Source organism: Humulus lupulus, chromosome 5 (genome assembly GCF_963169125.1).
Source record: "Humulus lupulus chromosome 5, drHumLupu1.1, whole genome shotgun sequence".
Classification (NCBI taxonomy): Eukaryota; Viridiplantae; Streptophyta; class Magnoliopsida; order Rosales; family Cannabaceae; genus Humulus; species Humulus lupulus.
In genome coordinates this window covers 132,913,543-132,932,480 of record NC_084797.1, presented here as the reverse complement: position 1 = coordinate 132,932,480, position 18,938 = coordinate 132,913,543, and the positions used below count along the sequence as shown (strand labels likewise).

General features: G+C 37.6%; 1 protein-coding gene and 1 long non-coding RNA gene across 4 annotated transcripts; both read right to left on the bottom strand.

Annotated features, from left to right (window-relative positions):
- Positions 1-2,526: 2,526 nt before the first annotated feature.
- On the bottom strand, positions 2,527-6,940 carry LOC133777671 (uncharacterized). Its single transcript, XR_009868759.1, has 3 exons — positions 4,058-6,940; positions 3,374-3,976; positions 2,527-3,288 (listed from the first exon to the last, which is right to left on the bottom strand). It is a non-coding gene; the product is annotated as an uncharacterized LOC133777671 (long non-coding RNA).
- Positions 6,941-11,092: 4,152 nt separating this feature from the next.
- Positions 11,093-15,524, bottom strand: LOC133777670 (probable protein phosphatase 2C 75). 3 transcript variants are annotated; one of them, XM_062217361.1, is made up of 5 exons: positions 15,005-15,524; positions 14,532-14,906; positions 14,190-14,295; positions 13,402-13,647; positions 11,093-11,655 (listed from the first exon to the last, which is right to left on the bottom strand). In XM_062217361.1, the coding sequence occupies exons 1-5, from the start codon at positions 15,365-15,367 to the stop codon at positions 11,591-11,593; spliced, it is 1,155 nt and encodes a 384-aa protein (XP_062073345.1). In that variant the 5' UTR covers positions 15,368-15,524; the 3' UTR covers positions 11,093-11,590. The 3 variants fall into 3 exon arrangements, with proteins under 3 accessions (XP_062073345.1, XP_062073346.1, XP_062073344.1); XM_062217362.1 differs by lacking the exon at positions 11,093-11,655 and having other exon boundaries at positions 12,936-13,647; positions 15,092-15,524; XM_062217360.1 differs by lacking the exon at positions 11,093-11,655 and having other exon boundaries at positions 12,936-13,647; positions 15,005-15,522.
- Between the last annotated feature and the right edge of the window lie 3,414 nt (positions 15,525-18,938).

Below are 18,938 nucleotides of genomic sequence, written 5' to 3'. Positions count from 1 at the left end.
GGGGCAGGAATCATATTAATTACCCCAGTGGGAAACCAATTCCACTCGGCCTTAAGGTTCGACTTCGAAACATCAAACAACGAGGCTAAATGCGAGGCATTACTAGCAGGACTTCGAAAAGCCAGAGAGCTCAAAGTAAAGGCTATACATTTCTATAGTGACTCCTAGCTAGTGGTTAACCAAGTCTTGAGCGAATATCAGGCTCATGGCATAAAAATGGTTTCATACCTAGAGAAAGTGAAAGCTAACGTATGTCCTGAGTGCTCGTGGTTTCGATCGTGCGAAGTTGACGTATTTTTCGTATCTCCCGTGTGACAATATATCACCCCTATAGTTGCGATATATCGACATACGTTGAAATATTAGACACATAATTGCACTTTATCAGCTTCATTTGAATTGATTAATCAGGTTTGACTGAGTAATACGAGATTCCAACAAGTTCTGGAAGGGTCTAGAGCTTCTAGAAACTTTTATTTTTGAATTATCCACTTAAAAATGCTTAAATCCTCAAATAAACAAGATTGTGACAAGTGTCATGCTCTTAATGTTCTTGGAAGATTCTAGAGTTTCTAGAACTTTCTTTCATTTAAACTATAATTAAATCCTTAAATAAACATGCACATGAAAAATGTCATGATCTTATTAATTCTATCTAAACCTTATAGTATAATAAATGTCATCTTTATAATTTGCTATATTAATCAAACCTTATGTTATAATTAATATTCTTAAACTATAGGTTAAACTTATAAAATCTATAAGTGTTGCTACGGGTGTTCAACTAAGTCCCGGCTTGAACCAAAAACCACCCTACTACTACTACTACTTCTACTACTACTACTACTACTACTACTACTACTACTACTACTACTACTACTACTACTACTACTACTACTACTACTACTACTAAAGTTATGGGACTCTACACATTGCCAACTGGAAAGGGTGGAGTAAGGTATGTTGTGGTTGCAGTCGACTATTTCACAAAATGGACCGAAGCTAAACAATTGGCCACTACTACCTTGAAAAAAAGTCTTAGATTTTGTTGTAAAAAATATCGTCTGTTGATATGGGATGCCCAGAAAAATAGTATCAGACAATGGAACCCAGTTCGACAGTGACCTTTTTACCAATTTCTGTGAGAAAAATGGGATAATAAAAAGTTTCTCCTCTGTGGCCCATCCCAAGTCAAACGTCTAGGTCAAAGCGGTGAATAAAACCTTAAAGAGCTCCATAAAGAAAAGGTTGGAGGAGGCAGAAGGGAGGTGGCCCAAAGAATTGCCTCAAGTCTTGTGGGCTTATAGAACCACAGCTCGGACTTCAACGAGACATACTCCCTTCTCTCTAGCTTATGGATTCGAGGCCATGTTGCCTATTGAGGTCAAAATCCCTACAATACGGAGCCATGCATACAATCAGGCCTCGAACCAATCCTAGCTCGAAGAAAGTCTAGACCTTATTGAAGAACAACGAGATGAAGCACAATTGAAAAATGCTGCATACCAGCAGCAAGCTACTAAATACTTCAACAAGAGGGTTCGAGATAGGAAATTCAGATTGGGAGACTTGATATTGAGGCGTGTATTTTTAGCTACACGAGATCTGTCTACCGGGGTACTTGGACCTAACTGGGAAGGACCTTACCAGATCGAGTCCATCATTCGACCTAGGGTGTACAAACTGGCAAGGCTAAACTGAGAATTGGTGCTGCGAACTTGGAATGGTGAACATCTACGACCTTATTATCAATAATGTAGGAATTATGTTTTCATTGTAAACAAGCATGTTCATTTCTTCTAATTTTTATCAATCACAATTCTCAGCTTTGATTCAAAAGTTGTATTCTCTATTAATGTTATATTTTTTGCAAACCCTCTTAATTTAATAACCTATGATCACACTCACATAATATTAAGGGGGGCATAAGTGGTATATATGAGTCATACCATTGGTTTGAAAAAATACATAACATAAAATAAATGTCTGGATCATTAACCCGACGTGAAAGTTTATAAGTGTACACCCTAGTTAAAACTGTCTAGACTTAACTTGACATGTAAATTTATAAAGTGTATGGATTATAAAACCAAACACGAGCTAAATTAGTTTGGAACGAACCAACAAAATTGACAACAAAAAAGTTGGTACTTAAGATAAACAAACTGCGAACTAAGTCGATTCCAAGGCTGAAAATTTTTGCAAATAAGTCTCGACCTCGTAACCTCGAGGACATACTTGAGGATGAGAAAAAGGGACTAGGAAAGAAAGATATAACTAAACTACAAAAATTACATGCCAATTAATTACTTTTGGGTTACATGGTAAAAGTAAGGTTCGACCTTGACAATAACGAAGACGAACATGGATACTTCGAATAAACTATGCATGAATGCATTGAAATTCGAGCTTAAATCCAACAGATGTATTTGTTCAAATAAACAAATATAAAAGCAAGTCTTTAATAATAACGTGCTCGAAATATTTCGATCTAGAAATGTAAAGCATAATCTTGAGGCGAAAAGCTAAAAGAAAAATCATGTGCATAAAAGATTTTCGAGCCAGAAAATTATGTGCCTAAAGGTTAAAGTTAGTATTTAATAAAAGTAGCTCTTGATCGAGCTACATATTGTCTTCGCCCCAAGGGGCATGCATATAAAAATAAATTATTATTACAAAAATTATAATGGGACGCAGCCCATGATCTTGCCTTCACGCCTCCCCGCCAGCAGTGTTGGGTGTCTCCGCCGTCTCCTTAGCCTTGAGTTTGGCCCCCTCTTCTTCAATTCGAGCTTGCCACTTGTCAACAAATCTGGCCTCTAAGTTGGCCAAGCTGGTATCGAGGTCATGATTGTTCACCCAGATCCGATACATCGCCATGTCTACGACGTGATCTTTCTTGGTCTTGAACTCCTTAAGAAGGCGGGTCTTCTCTCCTTCGATTATCTTGAAGGTCACCTTCTTTTCCTCCTCCAACTTGGCGTTTAACTCTTGTAGTTCCTTAATCTTGGATTCTTTTTGCTGGATCTCAGAATTTTCGGCCTCAACTTCTTTCAAGGTTACTTCCATAGTTGACTCAAGGTCAGACACCTTCTGGGCAGCCTTCAACTTCAGCTCTAACTCAGACACCTTCAGAATGCTTGCCTACCCTACCGCTGCCTCTAGCCTCGCTGCTTTGAGCTCATCTACTAGCTTCAGCTTGGCATCACTGGCCTCTTGAGCATGTGCCCTGCTCGTTACCATCTCATTGTTCAACTTAAAGTTGTGTTGAACAAAATAAGCAAGTGCCTGTACACAAGAATAAACACGAGTTATTAAAGAAGGACAATATAAGTCAGTATAACGCAAAAAGGTTACAACAAAAGTGACTTACCGAATAAAGGAGCTCACTGCCTTTGTCAAAGACAGTGTTGGCATTGTGGCAGGAGGTGAGGAACTCCCATTGGGGGGGCGTCGAGGTTGCTGAGACTTTGGCCCACATGGGACAAGACGTCCGAGCCCAGATTTACTCCATGCGACCCAGCAGCATTGTTGACCATGTATTCCAGGACGTGGGTGGAGATCGTCCATAATCATTCCCGTGTGGGAACTCTTTTTTGGGCACCGGGAGCTCGATTGGAGACTTGTGCCGGAGGAAGAGACAGGGGGTTTGGGGGTGCCATTGGCTCAACTTCAGTAGTTACCCTCACCTCGGGAACTTCAGTAGTTACCCTCACCTCAGGAACTTCAGTTGTTACCCTCACCTCGGGAACTTCAGTAGTTACCCTCACCTCAGGAACTTCAGTTGTTACCCTAGCCTCGGGAGTAGACACGGTGGCCAGGGTCGGGCTTTGAGCGACCGAGGCTGGAGGGACCACCTTGGGTCTTTTGAGTACTTCAGAGGGATGCCCCCCTCTTTGAGACGCCCTTTGGCGTTTGCTTGCCTTGTCCACCGAGGGACGGCTAAGTACGTTGTTGAGATCGGAATCCATGACACCTGAAAAATACACAAGTCACGCTTTAGTGATCGATTTAAGATTACTAAAAGGAACAAGACCAAGGATTAAAGAAACCTAACTGGTACACTCAACCGAACTCGAACTCGGTGACCAGGAAATTCCACTATCTTCTGAGGATGTTGGGGGAGTCCCATCTCTATATGTGGGAGATAGTCTCGAAAGATCTCTATACATGTTTGTTCCATACTGAACGGCAACCCCATCCCAGACCTCGTTCAGACTATACATGGTTTGATACTGACCTAACAAGCTATCAAACCTACATACTCTATAATCTACCCATGACCACACATGAAAATTATCTCTAGGATCCGAGAAGAGGATCAGTACATCGGGTTTGTGCTTAAGCATGAAAAAGACCACATAGAGGAGTTGAGCACGACGTTACCTCCATCATTCAAGTTCAGTGAGGCTTCGTCTTGGGCTTTGTTGCCCGAGGAAGGTCGATTCTGTCAGTGAGCCACTGGGGCACGAGCTTGCAAGCTCGAGGACCTCCGCCTGGGGGGAAGTCTGTCACTGGGAAGTGGCACGTGGTCCCACCTTGAGTACTTGCAGTAGGCCGAGTCATCCGTAGACTGGCCTTCCTCTAAGAGGTCACAGGCTCGGAGCCAGTCTTCAAGGAGAAGGTAGGACAAGGACCTCCAACCATAGGGCAGTTGGAGCAGGGCTGCCCTATGCTCCACCATCATTTCTGGTGGGGTGGGGCTATGATAATTGGTTGCAAGAACAACTAAGTATCAATATTCCAAGCTCAACTAGTTTATAAAAAAGAAATAGGGGGATAAGTGTGATAGGGTACTTACGGATACGTTGAAAGGAGTCAAATCTGGAGGGAGCGAGACCGTCCGTCGTGGAGAAGGCAAGTTTGAAATTCGGGGGATGATTCGGCATATCTTAGAAGAGCTTTTTCTCCTTGGGGTAGCTCGATTATTAATAAAAGTTGTCCCGGCCATGAGCTCGAGATGGGTTGCTTTTGAGACAAAAGAGATATAATATCTCTTGAGGCAGGGGGGCCCTTCCCACTTCAGCTCGTGGTATAACGACCTAAGGACTGATAGGACCCTGAAGGAATTGGTCTGGAGCTGGAATGGGGCGAGCCCCACAAAGTCCAGAAAATTCTTGAAATACGTTTTCAGAGGTAGTAGAGCCCCTGCCCTCATATGCTCGCGACTCCATGCGGAGAGCTTGATTTTGCTAATGCGATTTCCATCTCTCGAGGCAAAGCAGCTCCATTCGTTCGAAGCCACAGGCCGACACATCAGAGTGCCAGAAGTTTTAGTCCACAGAAAGCCAATATCTCGGATATCTAGCTGATAGAAGTGACTGAGCTCCAATAGTGCCCAGCCTTGAAGAATTCTTCTTTGGAGGTGGGAATTGACGCGATTTGAGAAGTGGAAGGATGTTGTGAAAGATCTTCCATCAGTGAAAATGAAAGTGCACCAGGCTTGAAGGCACTGTGACTTTGAGCTTAGGATCTAGTGGAATTGGTCTAATTTTGAGGTCTGGATCTGGATAAACTGCAACCCGGAGTATTCTTCTCTTTCTCTCCTCGACCTCATCAATTTGACGTCGAAACCGATCTCGGGTGTTTTCTTGCTCGCACCTTTCTCTATGCTCGCGTATCTGGCGCTGGTATTGTGTGAAAGGTGATTCAGGACTGGGAGTTGACGGGGAGTAAGGAATAGCGAGCTTGGGCCCCCACCGAGTCTCAGGGTACTGCGACATCTAACAAGAAAGAAAAGGGTGAGGGCCCAGTAAAAGGGAAATCACAAAGAAAGCGTAAATTTGGTAATCCGAGCTCGAAAGTTCGAGATCACGAATTTACCTCAATCAAGACTGAAGTCTCAAAAGGGTAAAATGAACTCGAAGGGAGCCCCGAACTATTGTAAAGTTCAGGCTTTGAGCGTGTACCCACACGAGAGAGTGGGGAAGTGGACACTGTTGGGTTTTATGCCCTTATAAAACCATGTCGGACATGTAGCACGATTTCATATTATCAATAAAAGTAGTAAAAATCATTTAGTTTGAAAACTGTGTTGCTTGCTTGTGTTTATTACATGATTATTGAAATAATACAAACATTTATAAAATCTCGAACATATGGATAGTTACAATTATAGTGACTAGGTCACAGTAGATTATAGTTGTAATTATATGTTCAAAAGAACGAGTCCTAAGATTAGATCAGTGCATTGGATTTTCACTGATTAGGCAATCTACGATATGATCTACTTACACATTCAGGGTGTGATGTCTTGTCCAAGGCTTCGACCAAGTAGATAAGATCGGATGTATTTAGTTACATCGGACTAGGACCGATATTAATTATTGATTGATAAGTAAGTATCGTTGTTATCAAATCTAATCAATATCACAACGTTGACCATATATTAAGTCGATCTTAATTCTGAGTGATAATATTCTGCTAATTATATTATTTAAATCTTTTGACTTGTTCGTTACCAGCTTACCCTACGGTCTAGCCCATACTTACATCTTGGAGATTTATTAGTGTAATTGAGTGGGAGTATTATTCATAGATACGAAATCTATAACTTCTGTATGAGAAGTGAAAAGATGATTTCCTTAATTGCTTTGTTCAAAAGGTTAAATGATTGAGATCTCATTTCTGTGATTAAGTTCACGGAAATATCATTTATAAGGAACTTAGTGGGAGTTAAGGATAAAATACTGATGAGGAGTAAAACGGTAATTTGCACCCAACTCGTTAGTAAGTCATCAATAGAGGATTGACTGATTGTAATGGTTATAACAATGGATAACGTATTTATGGTTTTGAAAATACGTTCTATGAATTCAAGAGTTCAATTCCGAGTCTATAGTGAAGTCACGAGGAATTAATAAGGTAGTGAAATTATTCGTAAATAAATTCACGGTAACTTGTTGGAACTTGATTTCATGGATCCATGGTCTCCGCATCACCTTTGAGTAAATCATCTAGAATGTCTCAATTAATTGATATAATTATCAATTAGGATTTTTAAAGTTGACTAGGTCAGTTTTGGAAAATTTACATAGATATGAGATTTAGATAATAAAAGAGAATCTTTGGGTAAATTTATTAATATTGATAAATCGGTATCAATATAAATAAATAATATTAAATCAAGTTTCAAATTATAATTAGTTAATTTGAATAAGGATTTAATTAATTAATTTTAAAAAATAAAAGGTTTTGAATTTAGGCCCAGTTGGGATTTAAATTCAAAACAAAGAGATTGGGCCCAAGTCCATTTATGGCAGCCCAAGGCTTTTATTTTTGTTTATTATTTTTAATTAATTTAAATTTAAATAAATCTCATTAAGTTGCCTATATAAGGAATATGATATCTAGGGTTTTGATGAAAAAAAAACAAGTCAGTCTCAATTGATTTGGGTAAGTGAAAACCTAGACACTTTAATCCTTTCTTAGCCACAATCTCTTCTTCTTCTCTTCAAGATCTCTATCTCATGTGTTGAGAACCAGCCCACACTAGTTCTAGGTTGATCAAAGGCTTGGTGAGGAAGACTGTGTTGCTGATCTTGTTCAATCTCTTGATAATACTCTGCTACAGAAAGGAATCAAGGGTTAGAGAGATTGAAGGATGGAGTTGTTCCAGTTCTGCTGCGTAATGTAAGTTTTTACTTTACTCTGTATTTGTATCAATTTCATAGGAGCATGTTCTAGGAATTTGCATGTTTGTTTGATAATATGTAAATTGCATGAAAATAAATAAAGATCCTGCAAAGAGTTTTTCCAACAGATACCAGTTTAAAGGATCCCGGATTTTCAGGGATAAAGCTGACGGTTACCCAAAAAGATGATATTTTTAGAATTTGTGCAGTTAAAACCCTAAATCAAAACCCCTATTTCTTGGCTTACATGAACCACTATTTCTAATCATAATAACCCCATTTTTACATGTTTATAATAGAAATTTCAGGTCTAAAACAGTGACTACAACTACAAAAAAATTGTTCGGATCAGAAGTTTGCCTAAGCATCCACGTAAAAGCCTAGTAAAACTAGTAAAAACTAGTAAATATGTTCTCACATAAAAAAAAAAAAATTATATGTACAACATGCCAAAGAAAAGGACCAAGAACATGAACTTACACAAAGTTGTTCGTGGGAATGATGAAATCACCGACTAAAAGATGGGAAGTAAGAATGATTCCGTTCAGCCAAAGGATTTGGACTTGCTTTGTTTCGGTGGTTTGGAAAACATGCAAAGAAAATTCTGGTTTTTATTTTTTCTTTCTTTGGTGCGAGTTTTTTCTATGGAAAGAGTAAAAGTGAAATGAGGAAGACGAAGTAGGCATTTATGTAGACCCAAGGGGATATCAAGGGTTGGAATAATTTGGTTCGTTGGTTTGATTGGAATCTGATCTGATGGATGGGGTGTAAATATGGTAATGGCGGCAAAAAAGAGATACAAAAAGACGTGGGTAGATGTAAAAGGTACTCAAGTACTCTGATTGTGCAAACCTTGCCTAACGCGTGTCCACACTCGAGTGTGGTAGGTGGCTCGATTTTCAAAAGTAGCAGTTCAAAAGTTTCCTTCTCATAGGATTCAAACTAATACTTTTGAGGGGGCAAAATGTTACATCCAAATTTCGAGATTAGAAGTTTTTGGTCTCGAAAGTCAGGCTCGTAAAGTGCAAGCTCGAAAGTAAGCAAACTTGCCATGAGATCAACATTAATGATAATTGAGTTTGACAGTCTCGCTCAATATTAAAACGACGACGTCGTAGTTGGTAAGCTCGTAACCACATGGTCTTGAAAGTGTTTCGAGGTTATGAGATAAGCTCAAAGCTACAGTGATAAGGGTTCAACACTTGTTATATTTTCCTGGTCTGTTTGTATTTAGCATCAGCCAAAAGGGTACGAGCCTAGGCATTGCAAACTCGAAGGAGACGACCTCGATAAAGTTACTTAATAAGACCGAGGGAAGCCGAGATAGCAAGCTCGTGATGATTTGTCGATCTAGAAGATATGTAAGTCAAATGTTCGAGATCGATAGCCAAATGAGGGCGCAGTTACTGTTTACGAATCCCTATATCTAAGGGATTGGTTGTAATCTGTTAATAAATCCTTAATATCAAGGGATTTATACGCGTATTATATGTTTATATGCATTTAATTGTATTTATTTTGAGATTTGAATCAGAACTCCACGAAATGTGAGGGGAGATATTATTCATTTGTAGACACACTGAAATTGGCACTGGGAATACTCTACCGAATTGCTACCAAAAAATCTTTGAGAGAATTCCATAGGTGAATAACATCAACTCGTGGACTAGGCAGATTTTAACTGTCAAACCACATAAAAATCGTGTTTTTTCCTCTTTAATTTTCTAATTTTGTGTTTATTGCTCTTCATTTCTAAGTTGACGAAAAATGACATCAATAGTATAAATAACCAAATCTTTCCCAAGAGGTTTGGAAAACAGATATGCTAAGTTCTCACATGTTTTCACATATGAAATTGATATGATACTCTTATCAATCAATTCCCTCACATAGTCATGTCTTAGACTTATATGCCTAGACTTCCCATTGTAAATCTTGTTGTAAGCTCTAATCAAAGTAGCTTGATTATCACAATGTATCGAAATCGTCGATACATCAATCGCGGTTCTTGGTATCTCCAACATGAGATCTCTTAACCACTCGGACTCTTTGTCGATTGTCGCTAGAGATACAAACTCGGATTCCATGGTTGAGTGACATTTGCATGTTTATTTCTTAGAATCCCAAGAAACTGCACCCTCACCAAGGGCGAACACCCAACCGGTTGTGGAGAGATTATCTCCTACACCGAATATCCAACTTGCGTCGGTATATCCCTCAAGTACCTTAGGAAACTTAGAATATTGGAGGCATAAACTTTTAGTCCTTTTAAGGTAGCCAAACACTCTTTCAACCGCCTTCCAATGTAAGATACTTGGATTACTAGTAAACCTACTAAGTTTACTAACCGCAAATGCAATTTCGGCTCTAGTATAAAGAGTGACATACATCAAACTCCCAATTGCACTTGCATACTCTAGTTGAGCTACCACTCTCCCTTCATTCTTTTCAAGCTTTAGACTTGAATCGAAGGGTGTGTTTGCCTCTTTGATATTGAGATGACTAAACTTGTCAAGAATTTTCTCGATATAATGAGCTTGACGTAAGACACATCCATCAACACTCCTTCTAACTATAATACCTAAAATGGTATAAACCTCTCCAAGGTCCTTCATCTTGAAGTTAGAAGATAGAAACCTCTTCGTTTCTATTATGTCTTTCATGTCATTACTCAATATCAACATATCATCAACATATAGACACACTAAGATGACATAGTCATCACAAGTCTTAGAATAAAGCACTTGTCCGCAGTATTGTGTCTAAACTCATCCAAAACAATGGCCTCAACAAACTTCTCATGTCACTATTCAAGTACTCTTATATACTCGAAATAAATATTATGAACCCCAATAGTTTGATTTAAAAATGCATATACTCAAAGTCAACTTTCACATGTTGACTTTTGTGAAATTGTTATTGTTCTAGCTCATCTTCGTGCCTAAACAATTCCACCATGTATTAAACTAATCTGAACAATCAGTCCTCTGAGTTTTGAGCTTATGTCCCCAAAGTATTTTTTTTATCCGAAAAAGGGGATTGGTGGTATTCTCACGTCCCCAGCCTATTGCATGCTAGGATTCTAATGGAACCATAGGTGGAATGTAAAAAGATCTGTCCCACGCTTTCTCAATGACTATCTAAGGAGTCCACCAAGAACCAATGGCCACTTCAACCTAAAAATGGCAAACATACAGTAGAGGCAATAATTTGAACCTCATTACAACTGGTGGCACTCGATCCCTGGATGGTCCAAAAGATAGTCTTGGAAGGTCATCCTTTCTGAATATGCCACCACCAATAGTGGTCTCTTGCTCCCCAAGTTAGTGGTGGTATTAAGATTTGAAACACCCTCTCCTTGGATTTTACTAAGGATGTGTTGCGAACATTGGAGATCAAAGATTAATTTTTTTTACTAAGTCATGCAATTTCCAAATGTATTTTTTGTGTGGGTCGTGTTGTGGAGATCTCGGATGAATATTGTACTATAATGTATTAATTGTAACATGTAATGTTTTTTTAAATAGCTTTGTTGTCCATGTTTTCACCCAAGTAACACATGGCAGTCTCTTAGAGTAGCTAGGTTCTCCGAGATGGTTTAGTAATCTCTATTGAGCTCATTGCCTACTCGAAAGATAGGTTGCCCCACGTCTTTGGAGGACTCCTCGGGGGAAGGCTGTTCTCCACCGAGCCACACCCTGAGAACCTTGGATATGTTAGCTTGAGTTTCCTCCATGTGAATCCTCCAGGTTTGCGAGAAGACCTCTCAGAGTCTTGATGGTAGCACTAGGTGTCATGCGCAGAGACCCTCGCCCATAGGTAATTGTCTGACAAAGATGTTGTCTTACAAATCGTGGTGTCGAGCCCGTACATGCGACAAACATTATGTCCCATTGCGCCGCCTGGCCATGGGAAAACATGCAGCCACTCTTTGACACTGTTAGGAGCATGTCTCCTCAGAAGTTGGTGGGCTGCAACCTCGTAAATGAACCCCGTGTGATACACACGGGCCCTCCATTACCTATATCGCAAAAAGGTGTATAAATTAGCTTTAATCTCAATTACTTGTTAATATTTTTGTAATAACTTCTCATTAAGGGGATGAATTGCTCTCAGCCTCTATAAATAGGGCTAGGGCATCCATTGTAAGGGGATTCCCCAACTTTTGTATTCAGAGCATTGCAAAACCCCTACCTGAAACTCCATAGAAGCTTGCCCAACTAAGCTTTACCAATCCTAATACAAATAGCCTTGTGGACTATGGTTAATTAATAACCCAAACCACGTAAAATCTCTTGTTCTTTATTGCATTTCTTTGAAGTTTTGTTTTATTATGTTGATAGCAAAAGAGACAGTCAACAAACTCATTAGAGTGCTTTAACATAGTTAAAGTGGTGCAAACAGTGCAGTGTTTTGTTAATTTATTAGATCACATCGTATATGCAATTTAAGTAATTTTCCAAACCGCAACCTGCACCGCATAGACCTTAAACTTCACCAGAAAATTGTAGTGTGGACGGTTTATACATATTGCTAAAAAATTTAACAATAAAATATTATATTTACTAAAGATTCATAATAAAACCTATAGCTAAGGAATGTTCAACAAAACAACAAAAATATAACAAACTAATAAACTTTTAATAAAACATTAAGAATACTACAAACTAATAAAAAATATAATGTGATATATAAATAAAGGTTTTGATTAATGATGAATATCTTTAAATTATTAAAGTAGAATATGTGTTAGCATCCTATCCTATGCAACATAATATTTTTTTTCTTCAAGATATACTATATAATATGATGCATTAAATTTAAATTTTAAATATATATGTACATATAAGTATATATATAAAAAAAATTGATATGTATAACTAAGCGATACAGTGGGCAGTTTGATCAAGAGAGAGTGCTAGCTCTAAAGTTTTGTACTAAGAGCACTCCTATCTAGTGAGGTATATTACCAAAATCTATAAAAAAAAAAATAGCTAAAACTAAGAAAAATGGGTATCCATTGGATGATGTATTTTACAAATATTTTTAGATAAAGCTACAATACAAAGTTATATCTAATGTACACTATTCATCATTCAACCTAATATTATAATATATAAGGATATTATTGATAGTTATAAAAAATATTTGAAATGAATAAAAAATATTTGAAAATATAATATTTAAATGATATAGGGAAAAAAAATAAAAAATCTCATATATAGTAAAATGTAAAATTTAGAGGTAAAATAGAAAAATGTGTGATTTGGAAAATTATTTTAAAAAATAAGTAGCTCCAGATGAGAGTTCAACTTGAGATAAAAAGAAAATAAAAGATAACGCTACCCGTGGAACGTCACCCCTAGCCTGGTAACAGTAAGCCCCATACCACTCTAATCCCAAACCAACAACTTTTCCGTCAAGATCCCTAGATTGAAAAAAATAATTGTAACCGCGTCCAACAAATTCATATGTTGAAGTAGGTCTAGTATGCATAATAATAAATCCTAATCACAAATGCTATACCAACTTTACTTTCCCCCAATCTTGTTTTAATCATCATAATTAATTCATATAAGAAAACCTGTACAAAATGCACAACCAACGAATAATTTCTCAATAAACCAAGGTAACCGTGACTCAGCTCAGCCCCGTCTCAAATCGACGACTATGACACTGACATTATCAGCGCTTTTACGCCCCAAAGCGAGACGAGTGAGCAGAGCAGCCGCCAGGGCACTACGAGATGGATACAATCCCCGATTACCTGTTACATCTTCGCTCTGAGGACCAGTAGTAGTGGTAGTACTAGTTTTGGAATCCATGGTAGATGTGCTTCTCACTGCTAATGCTCCTTCACGAAGACACTCACGAGCTACCTCGCAAGCCAACTCACTTGACAGAACGTCCCACAAGCCATCGCTTGCTATAATTAAGCATTCATCCTCGGCTTCTCTTTTCGTGAAAGTGACCTCTGGCTCTGATGTTACTATTGGCTTTAAATACTGATCCCCTGTTTATAGGAATAACAGAACTAATGTTAGTGACGTTGGCAGAATAATGAGCCAGCCACATGCCTAATGTAAATCTCTGTACAGACGAACACAGACTTAGGTCTTACCAAAATGCTTTTATAATCCATTTAATTTGTGGTACATTGCAGATAATTATGGGTGAAATTAATAATTAAACTAATTTTATAAGATCCAAAACGCAAAAAACTTTGGTTGATACAAATTATATACTCAGAAGATATAAAGTAAAGTCGAAGTGTCAAGAACCGAAACGTGTCCACCTAAAAAAATAACAGGCCAAAACAGTGAATAGAAGAGAAAAGATTATGAGAATTTGCTTCATTAACAAAACAAATTAAGCTATGATCTATTATATTACCAATGAACTAAACAACCCTTTTCAATTGCTCTCTATCTGATGCAAACAAACTAGAGCACCAATCACAGCTCGTGAATTTCTTTAAACACTGCGAAACAAGTAAAATAATAAGATTATTATGCAAACATATTTTCATTGAAATCCAAAATTAAAATCAATCACCTATTGCTCGGGACATTGCAAGAATGCCTTCCACTCGAGCCCCGTTCACATATATGACCCGTCCACCAGCACCTTCAATCCTTGCCCGTTCATCTGATCTATCTGGCTGCAACACCACTCACTCTTCAATTTTAACATTTGTGAGAAAATTAATAAATTTTACTGTCCCACATAAGGATTTCATGTTTTAAGAATAACGAACGAGGATTGATTGTTCAACAGAACCTGTCAATACACTAGTTCTGCCCCAATACAGACCCAAACCCAGTACTCTATATCCAAAAAGACCATTTCACTACTAGAGAGTTATGAGAAAATAATTTTACGGAGAAGCGAACCAACCTTGTGATCATGGGAGAGTGGTATAGCGCGGCCCCCGCCGCGGCAGAGGACGGCTCGTGAGTCACCACAGTTGGCGACCACAATGTGATCGGGCGTGAGAACCGCTACCACGGCGGTGGAACCGCACCGGAGACCCACGCCACTGCACGGGTACGCTTTTATAGCTGCCTTGTCCATTTTCTCGAAGCTCTTCTCCATGACTTTCCTCCACAAGTACTCTTCTTCCATCTCAGTAACATTCTCGTTCTCTTCGCCCTCTTTGGCGCTGCAACTCACGCTGCCTTCTTCACCAGCAGGGCCCCCGTGCGTACCTTCCAAACGATTCAACTCCTCCACCAAAAACACGTGCATCATCTCCCTACAAAGCTCCGCCACCTGAAAAAGTTAATTAAAAAAGAAATAACAATAAAAATCTTTCATATTACAAAAAACGCATTTCTTTTTTGGTTATTTTATGTTTCCGATTTCATTACGTGAGGTCCACCGTGGCCATCGTAAACGGAGAAAAAGTGAACTGGTTCGCGCCGGCAACTGTCCGGCCGGCAAAGCATTGTTCTTACGGATATAGCGTCCTCCATGTGACGAGACCTCCCCGATATAGACATCGTCCCGAACACTGGTTCTCTAATCGGAGCCTCGCCCGTGGACTCTAAGTCTTCGCTTGATGAAGAAGTCGCCGCCGGTTCACTGAATCGTAACCGCTTCGAGTCTGGTCGATTTCCTTGACTCATCACTGCCGAACGCCTCCTCTCGATTCTCCGGCGCCGCCGTTCTCGGCATTTCCCCGGCGCATCGTTTTCCTCGTCGTTTAGCATTCTCCGGCAGTATTCCGTCATCCATGAGTCTCAAAAATCTTGGTATCTGTACTGTTGAAGCCGCCGTCGTAGGTCATCTCCGTCGATAACAAAAAGGAGCAACCAGAAAATCCAGAGAAGAAGGAATACCTTTGTTATTTTTGTTCGTCTCTTCATTTTCTCGTATTAAGTCCTCAGGACAGAACACCCAAATTCGAACACACAACGGGCAAGTAGCCGAACTGCCCGAACTGACCGTCACCGACCAGAACTTTCTATTCATCCGACACGTGTACAATATTAGGATTCATTCCGGGTAAGCGTCATCCAATGTCCTCTCCTCTCTCCCCGTCAATTTCTCGTCTCTCGCTATGTTATGTTACATTAAAGTGACACGTGTGAAGATCGTTCTGTGAAAAGATTGACGTTCAACGAGCCATAAATATACGTGTGGTCCAATCAGAACGTTCCACGCCGGCAAATTCAAGTAAAAGAAACAGGCCCACATTATTGTAAGTTTCTTCCTTTTTTTTTTTCTAAAAAAATTAGTGACTAAGACCGAAATGCTTTTATCTATTTATTTATTTTCTCTTCCGGCGAATGCGAGTTCGTACACACGTGTCAAATTGTAGAGGTACCAACGACAGGAGGATGACTTGTAAGGTCCAAGGTTGACACGTTAGGCTGTTTTCTGCGAAGCAAAAAGGGTAAAGCTAGCGTCACAGCTATCTGCGTCACCGCACCACTCATAATTCATTTTGATTTTTAAATTTAATTTTTTTTTTCAAAACCAGCACATGGTTTGTTAATTGTTTTTGTTATCACCCCTAATTGTTATGGAAAATTAGCAATTTGATTAAAATAATACTTCTATTATCTTCGTTTCGTCAGCACATGGCTGGTTTTGAATTTTTCAGTGCTACTTTTCTTTCAAATCAACTATTTACTCATACGACTTTTAATTTTAGAAAACAAAGGTTCACGGTATATGAAGAAACTTATATCTATAAATGAATGTAGATAAACGGGCATGATGACCAACTTACTACACTTGATCCATAGAGAAAAATATAAAATGAATTAGTAAATTGGGTTATAAAATGAACGGGTAAAATCTTATGTATGAAAACAAAATGATAATATTAGTCCAACTACCAATTCGGCCCAGAAGAGATATTTTTCAAGTACTTTTAATTAACTATTTAAGCTGCATGCAAAGGTTAAAAAGAGAGTTCAATTTAGTAAATCGTAATATTTTCTTTTGTATTTTAGCTAAAAAACAATTCTTCTTGATTGATCATATACTTTTTTTCAATAAGAATTTGTAATAACTAGCTTATTATTTCTTCACTTTAGACGTCGTAATTTATACAATTTATATCTTTTGGTGAGTAGTTGCTGACAAGGAATATGATTGTATAGATTAATACAATAATAAATAATACTGTATTAAAAAAAGAAAGAGATAAGAAACAGATTTAATTAAAATGTGATAATTGTGATTTGAAGGCGGGAAACTGTTGCCTGTTAATTTGCATTGTTGTTATTTTGGCAAAGTGATAATGACTTCTACAGCGGTGCATTAAGTCAATTTATTATTCAAATGACAATAAGTTATTAGTAAATAAGGAGATTTTGAAAATAAAAATAAAAATAGCAATAAAAATAATTAAAAATAAAGTTAATAGTTAAAATATTTAAGGGGTTATTCTCCATTATAAATACTCATTCAAACATTTTAATAATAACATTGATTTATATTCCTAATTAAATTATTAATCATGTAGATAGCACTTAATCATACAATTATTATAGTTTTCCTATTATAATTAATTAAAGCGAAGCGCTCTTAATGAACATTTTTACCAATCAATAAATTCATTAACAATTTGATCTATTTAACTCAGGAAAAACATTACATTTTGTGGAAATATGTCAATCTAGGCAACAAATTCATTATAATCATGCAATTCATCTAACCTAGGTTGTATTTTTAATCACATTCAAGATACCCGTCACAATACCCTAATTGCAATTTATCACTCTACTTAGAATCCTAAACTATTAGGTAAATATCAATACTAAGATGATAGTAGAATAATGCAAAACCCTAATTAGTTAGCCACCTAACAAGATCTCACAAGATTCATAGCATTCAATAAGAAAAAAAAAAGCAATTTAATACAAGATAATAGAAGATCAATGAAAATTATTAAAACCAATAAATCATATTTAGGGCTTTGAAATCACCATTAAAAATAAAACAAAACAATAAATAAAAACTAAACTTACTAAAAGAAAAAGACTAGAAGAGAATCTCTCTCAAAAAAAGAGAATATAGAGTCTCCCTTTTCAATTAGAGACAAATCTCTATTTATAATAGTCTCATACTAAATAAAACTAATCAGAATAAAATTTTAAATTTTAAATCTAAAACTTAAACTAATAGATATTAATTTGTTTTTAATATTATTATGATATCTCCAATTTTCGAATTTTGAGTAAAAATATATGCCACTTTGTTGCAAACTTGGATTTAAAATATGATATTTTCGTATTCTTCATGTTGTACCCTAATCTTAGCACCAGTTCATTCACTCAGTTCGGGTACAAGTGACAGATAAATACGTAGAAAAGTAATCAAGTAGAATATCTGATTATTATCTGTATGGACAGCTCGAGGTTCATAATGGTCAAACTTGGTATTGGGCGTCCTGACCTTACCACGAACTACGAATAAGATAAGTCATCAAAGCACTAGCTCGAGATCGGATAGCTGTTAGAACATAAGCTCGTGGAAGATACCCAGCTCAGGGTGATTCAAATATAACACACACTAAATAATCCTCAAAGATTCGGGATTTGTTTGTACGCTTATTCATGGCCAGACTATCATATTTATTATCCAAGATAGGAGGACATATTTACTTTGTGATCAAATCATATCCCAATATAAATGGGAATTATTTGTATTGAATATAGACATTATGTAAATGTGTGATTGACTCACGCGGTTACCCAAACCTATCCATGGAATTCCCCTATAAATACTGGGAATATTGGATAGGAAAGGAGGACGATTATTCTGTATTACCAAAACTCTGCCAAAATAGAGAGAGAAACAACAATAATATTGACTCGTGGACTAGGTTGATTTTAACCATTGAACCACGTAAACGTTCTGTGTTCTTGAGTGAATTCTAGTTATTTTTCATTACGATTTACCATTAAGCACTAATCTGCCTTTATTATGTCTTAATACACTGCTGGCGAAAAACCGCATCAACAGTTTGGTGCTTTCATTGAGAGCAAATTAGTGCTTCATCAAAATCCTAGTTGATTCTCATCATAGTGCTCACTCGTTCAATGCATGATAATGAGATAGAATAGCCCGGTGGGCAGGAGGCCCATCATATCGTTATTTCAAACGAACATGGCCCTGAGATTCATCAACGTCCGGGAAAATAACTGGCGGGACAAGGCGACACTGGGAGTTCGACATCATACCGTTATTTTTATGCTTTTAAACTTATATTTTTATCAAGGAAGAGTGATTTGTGATGTTTTGTAGTGTATTTATTTTAGTTTTGTCAAATATTAAATATAATAAGAT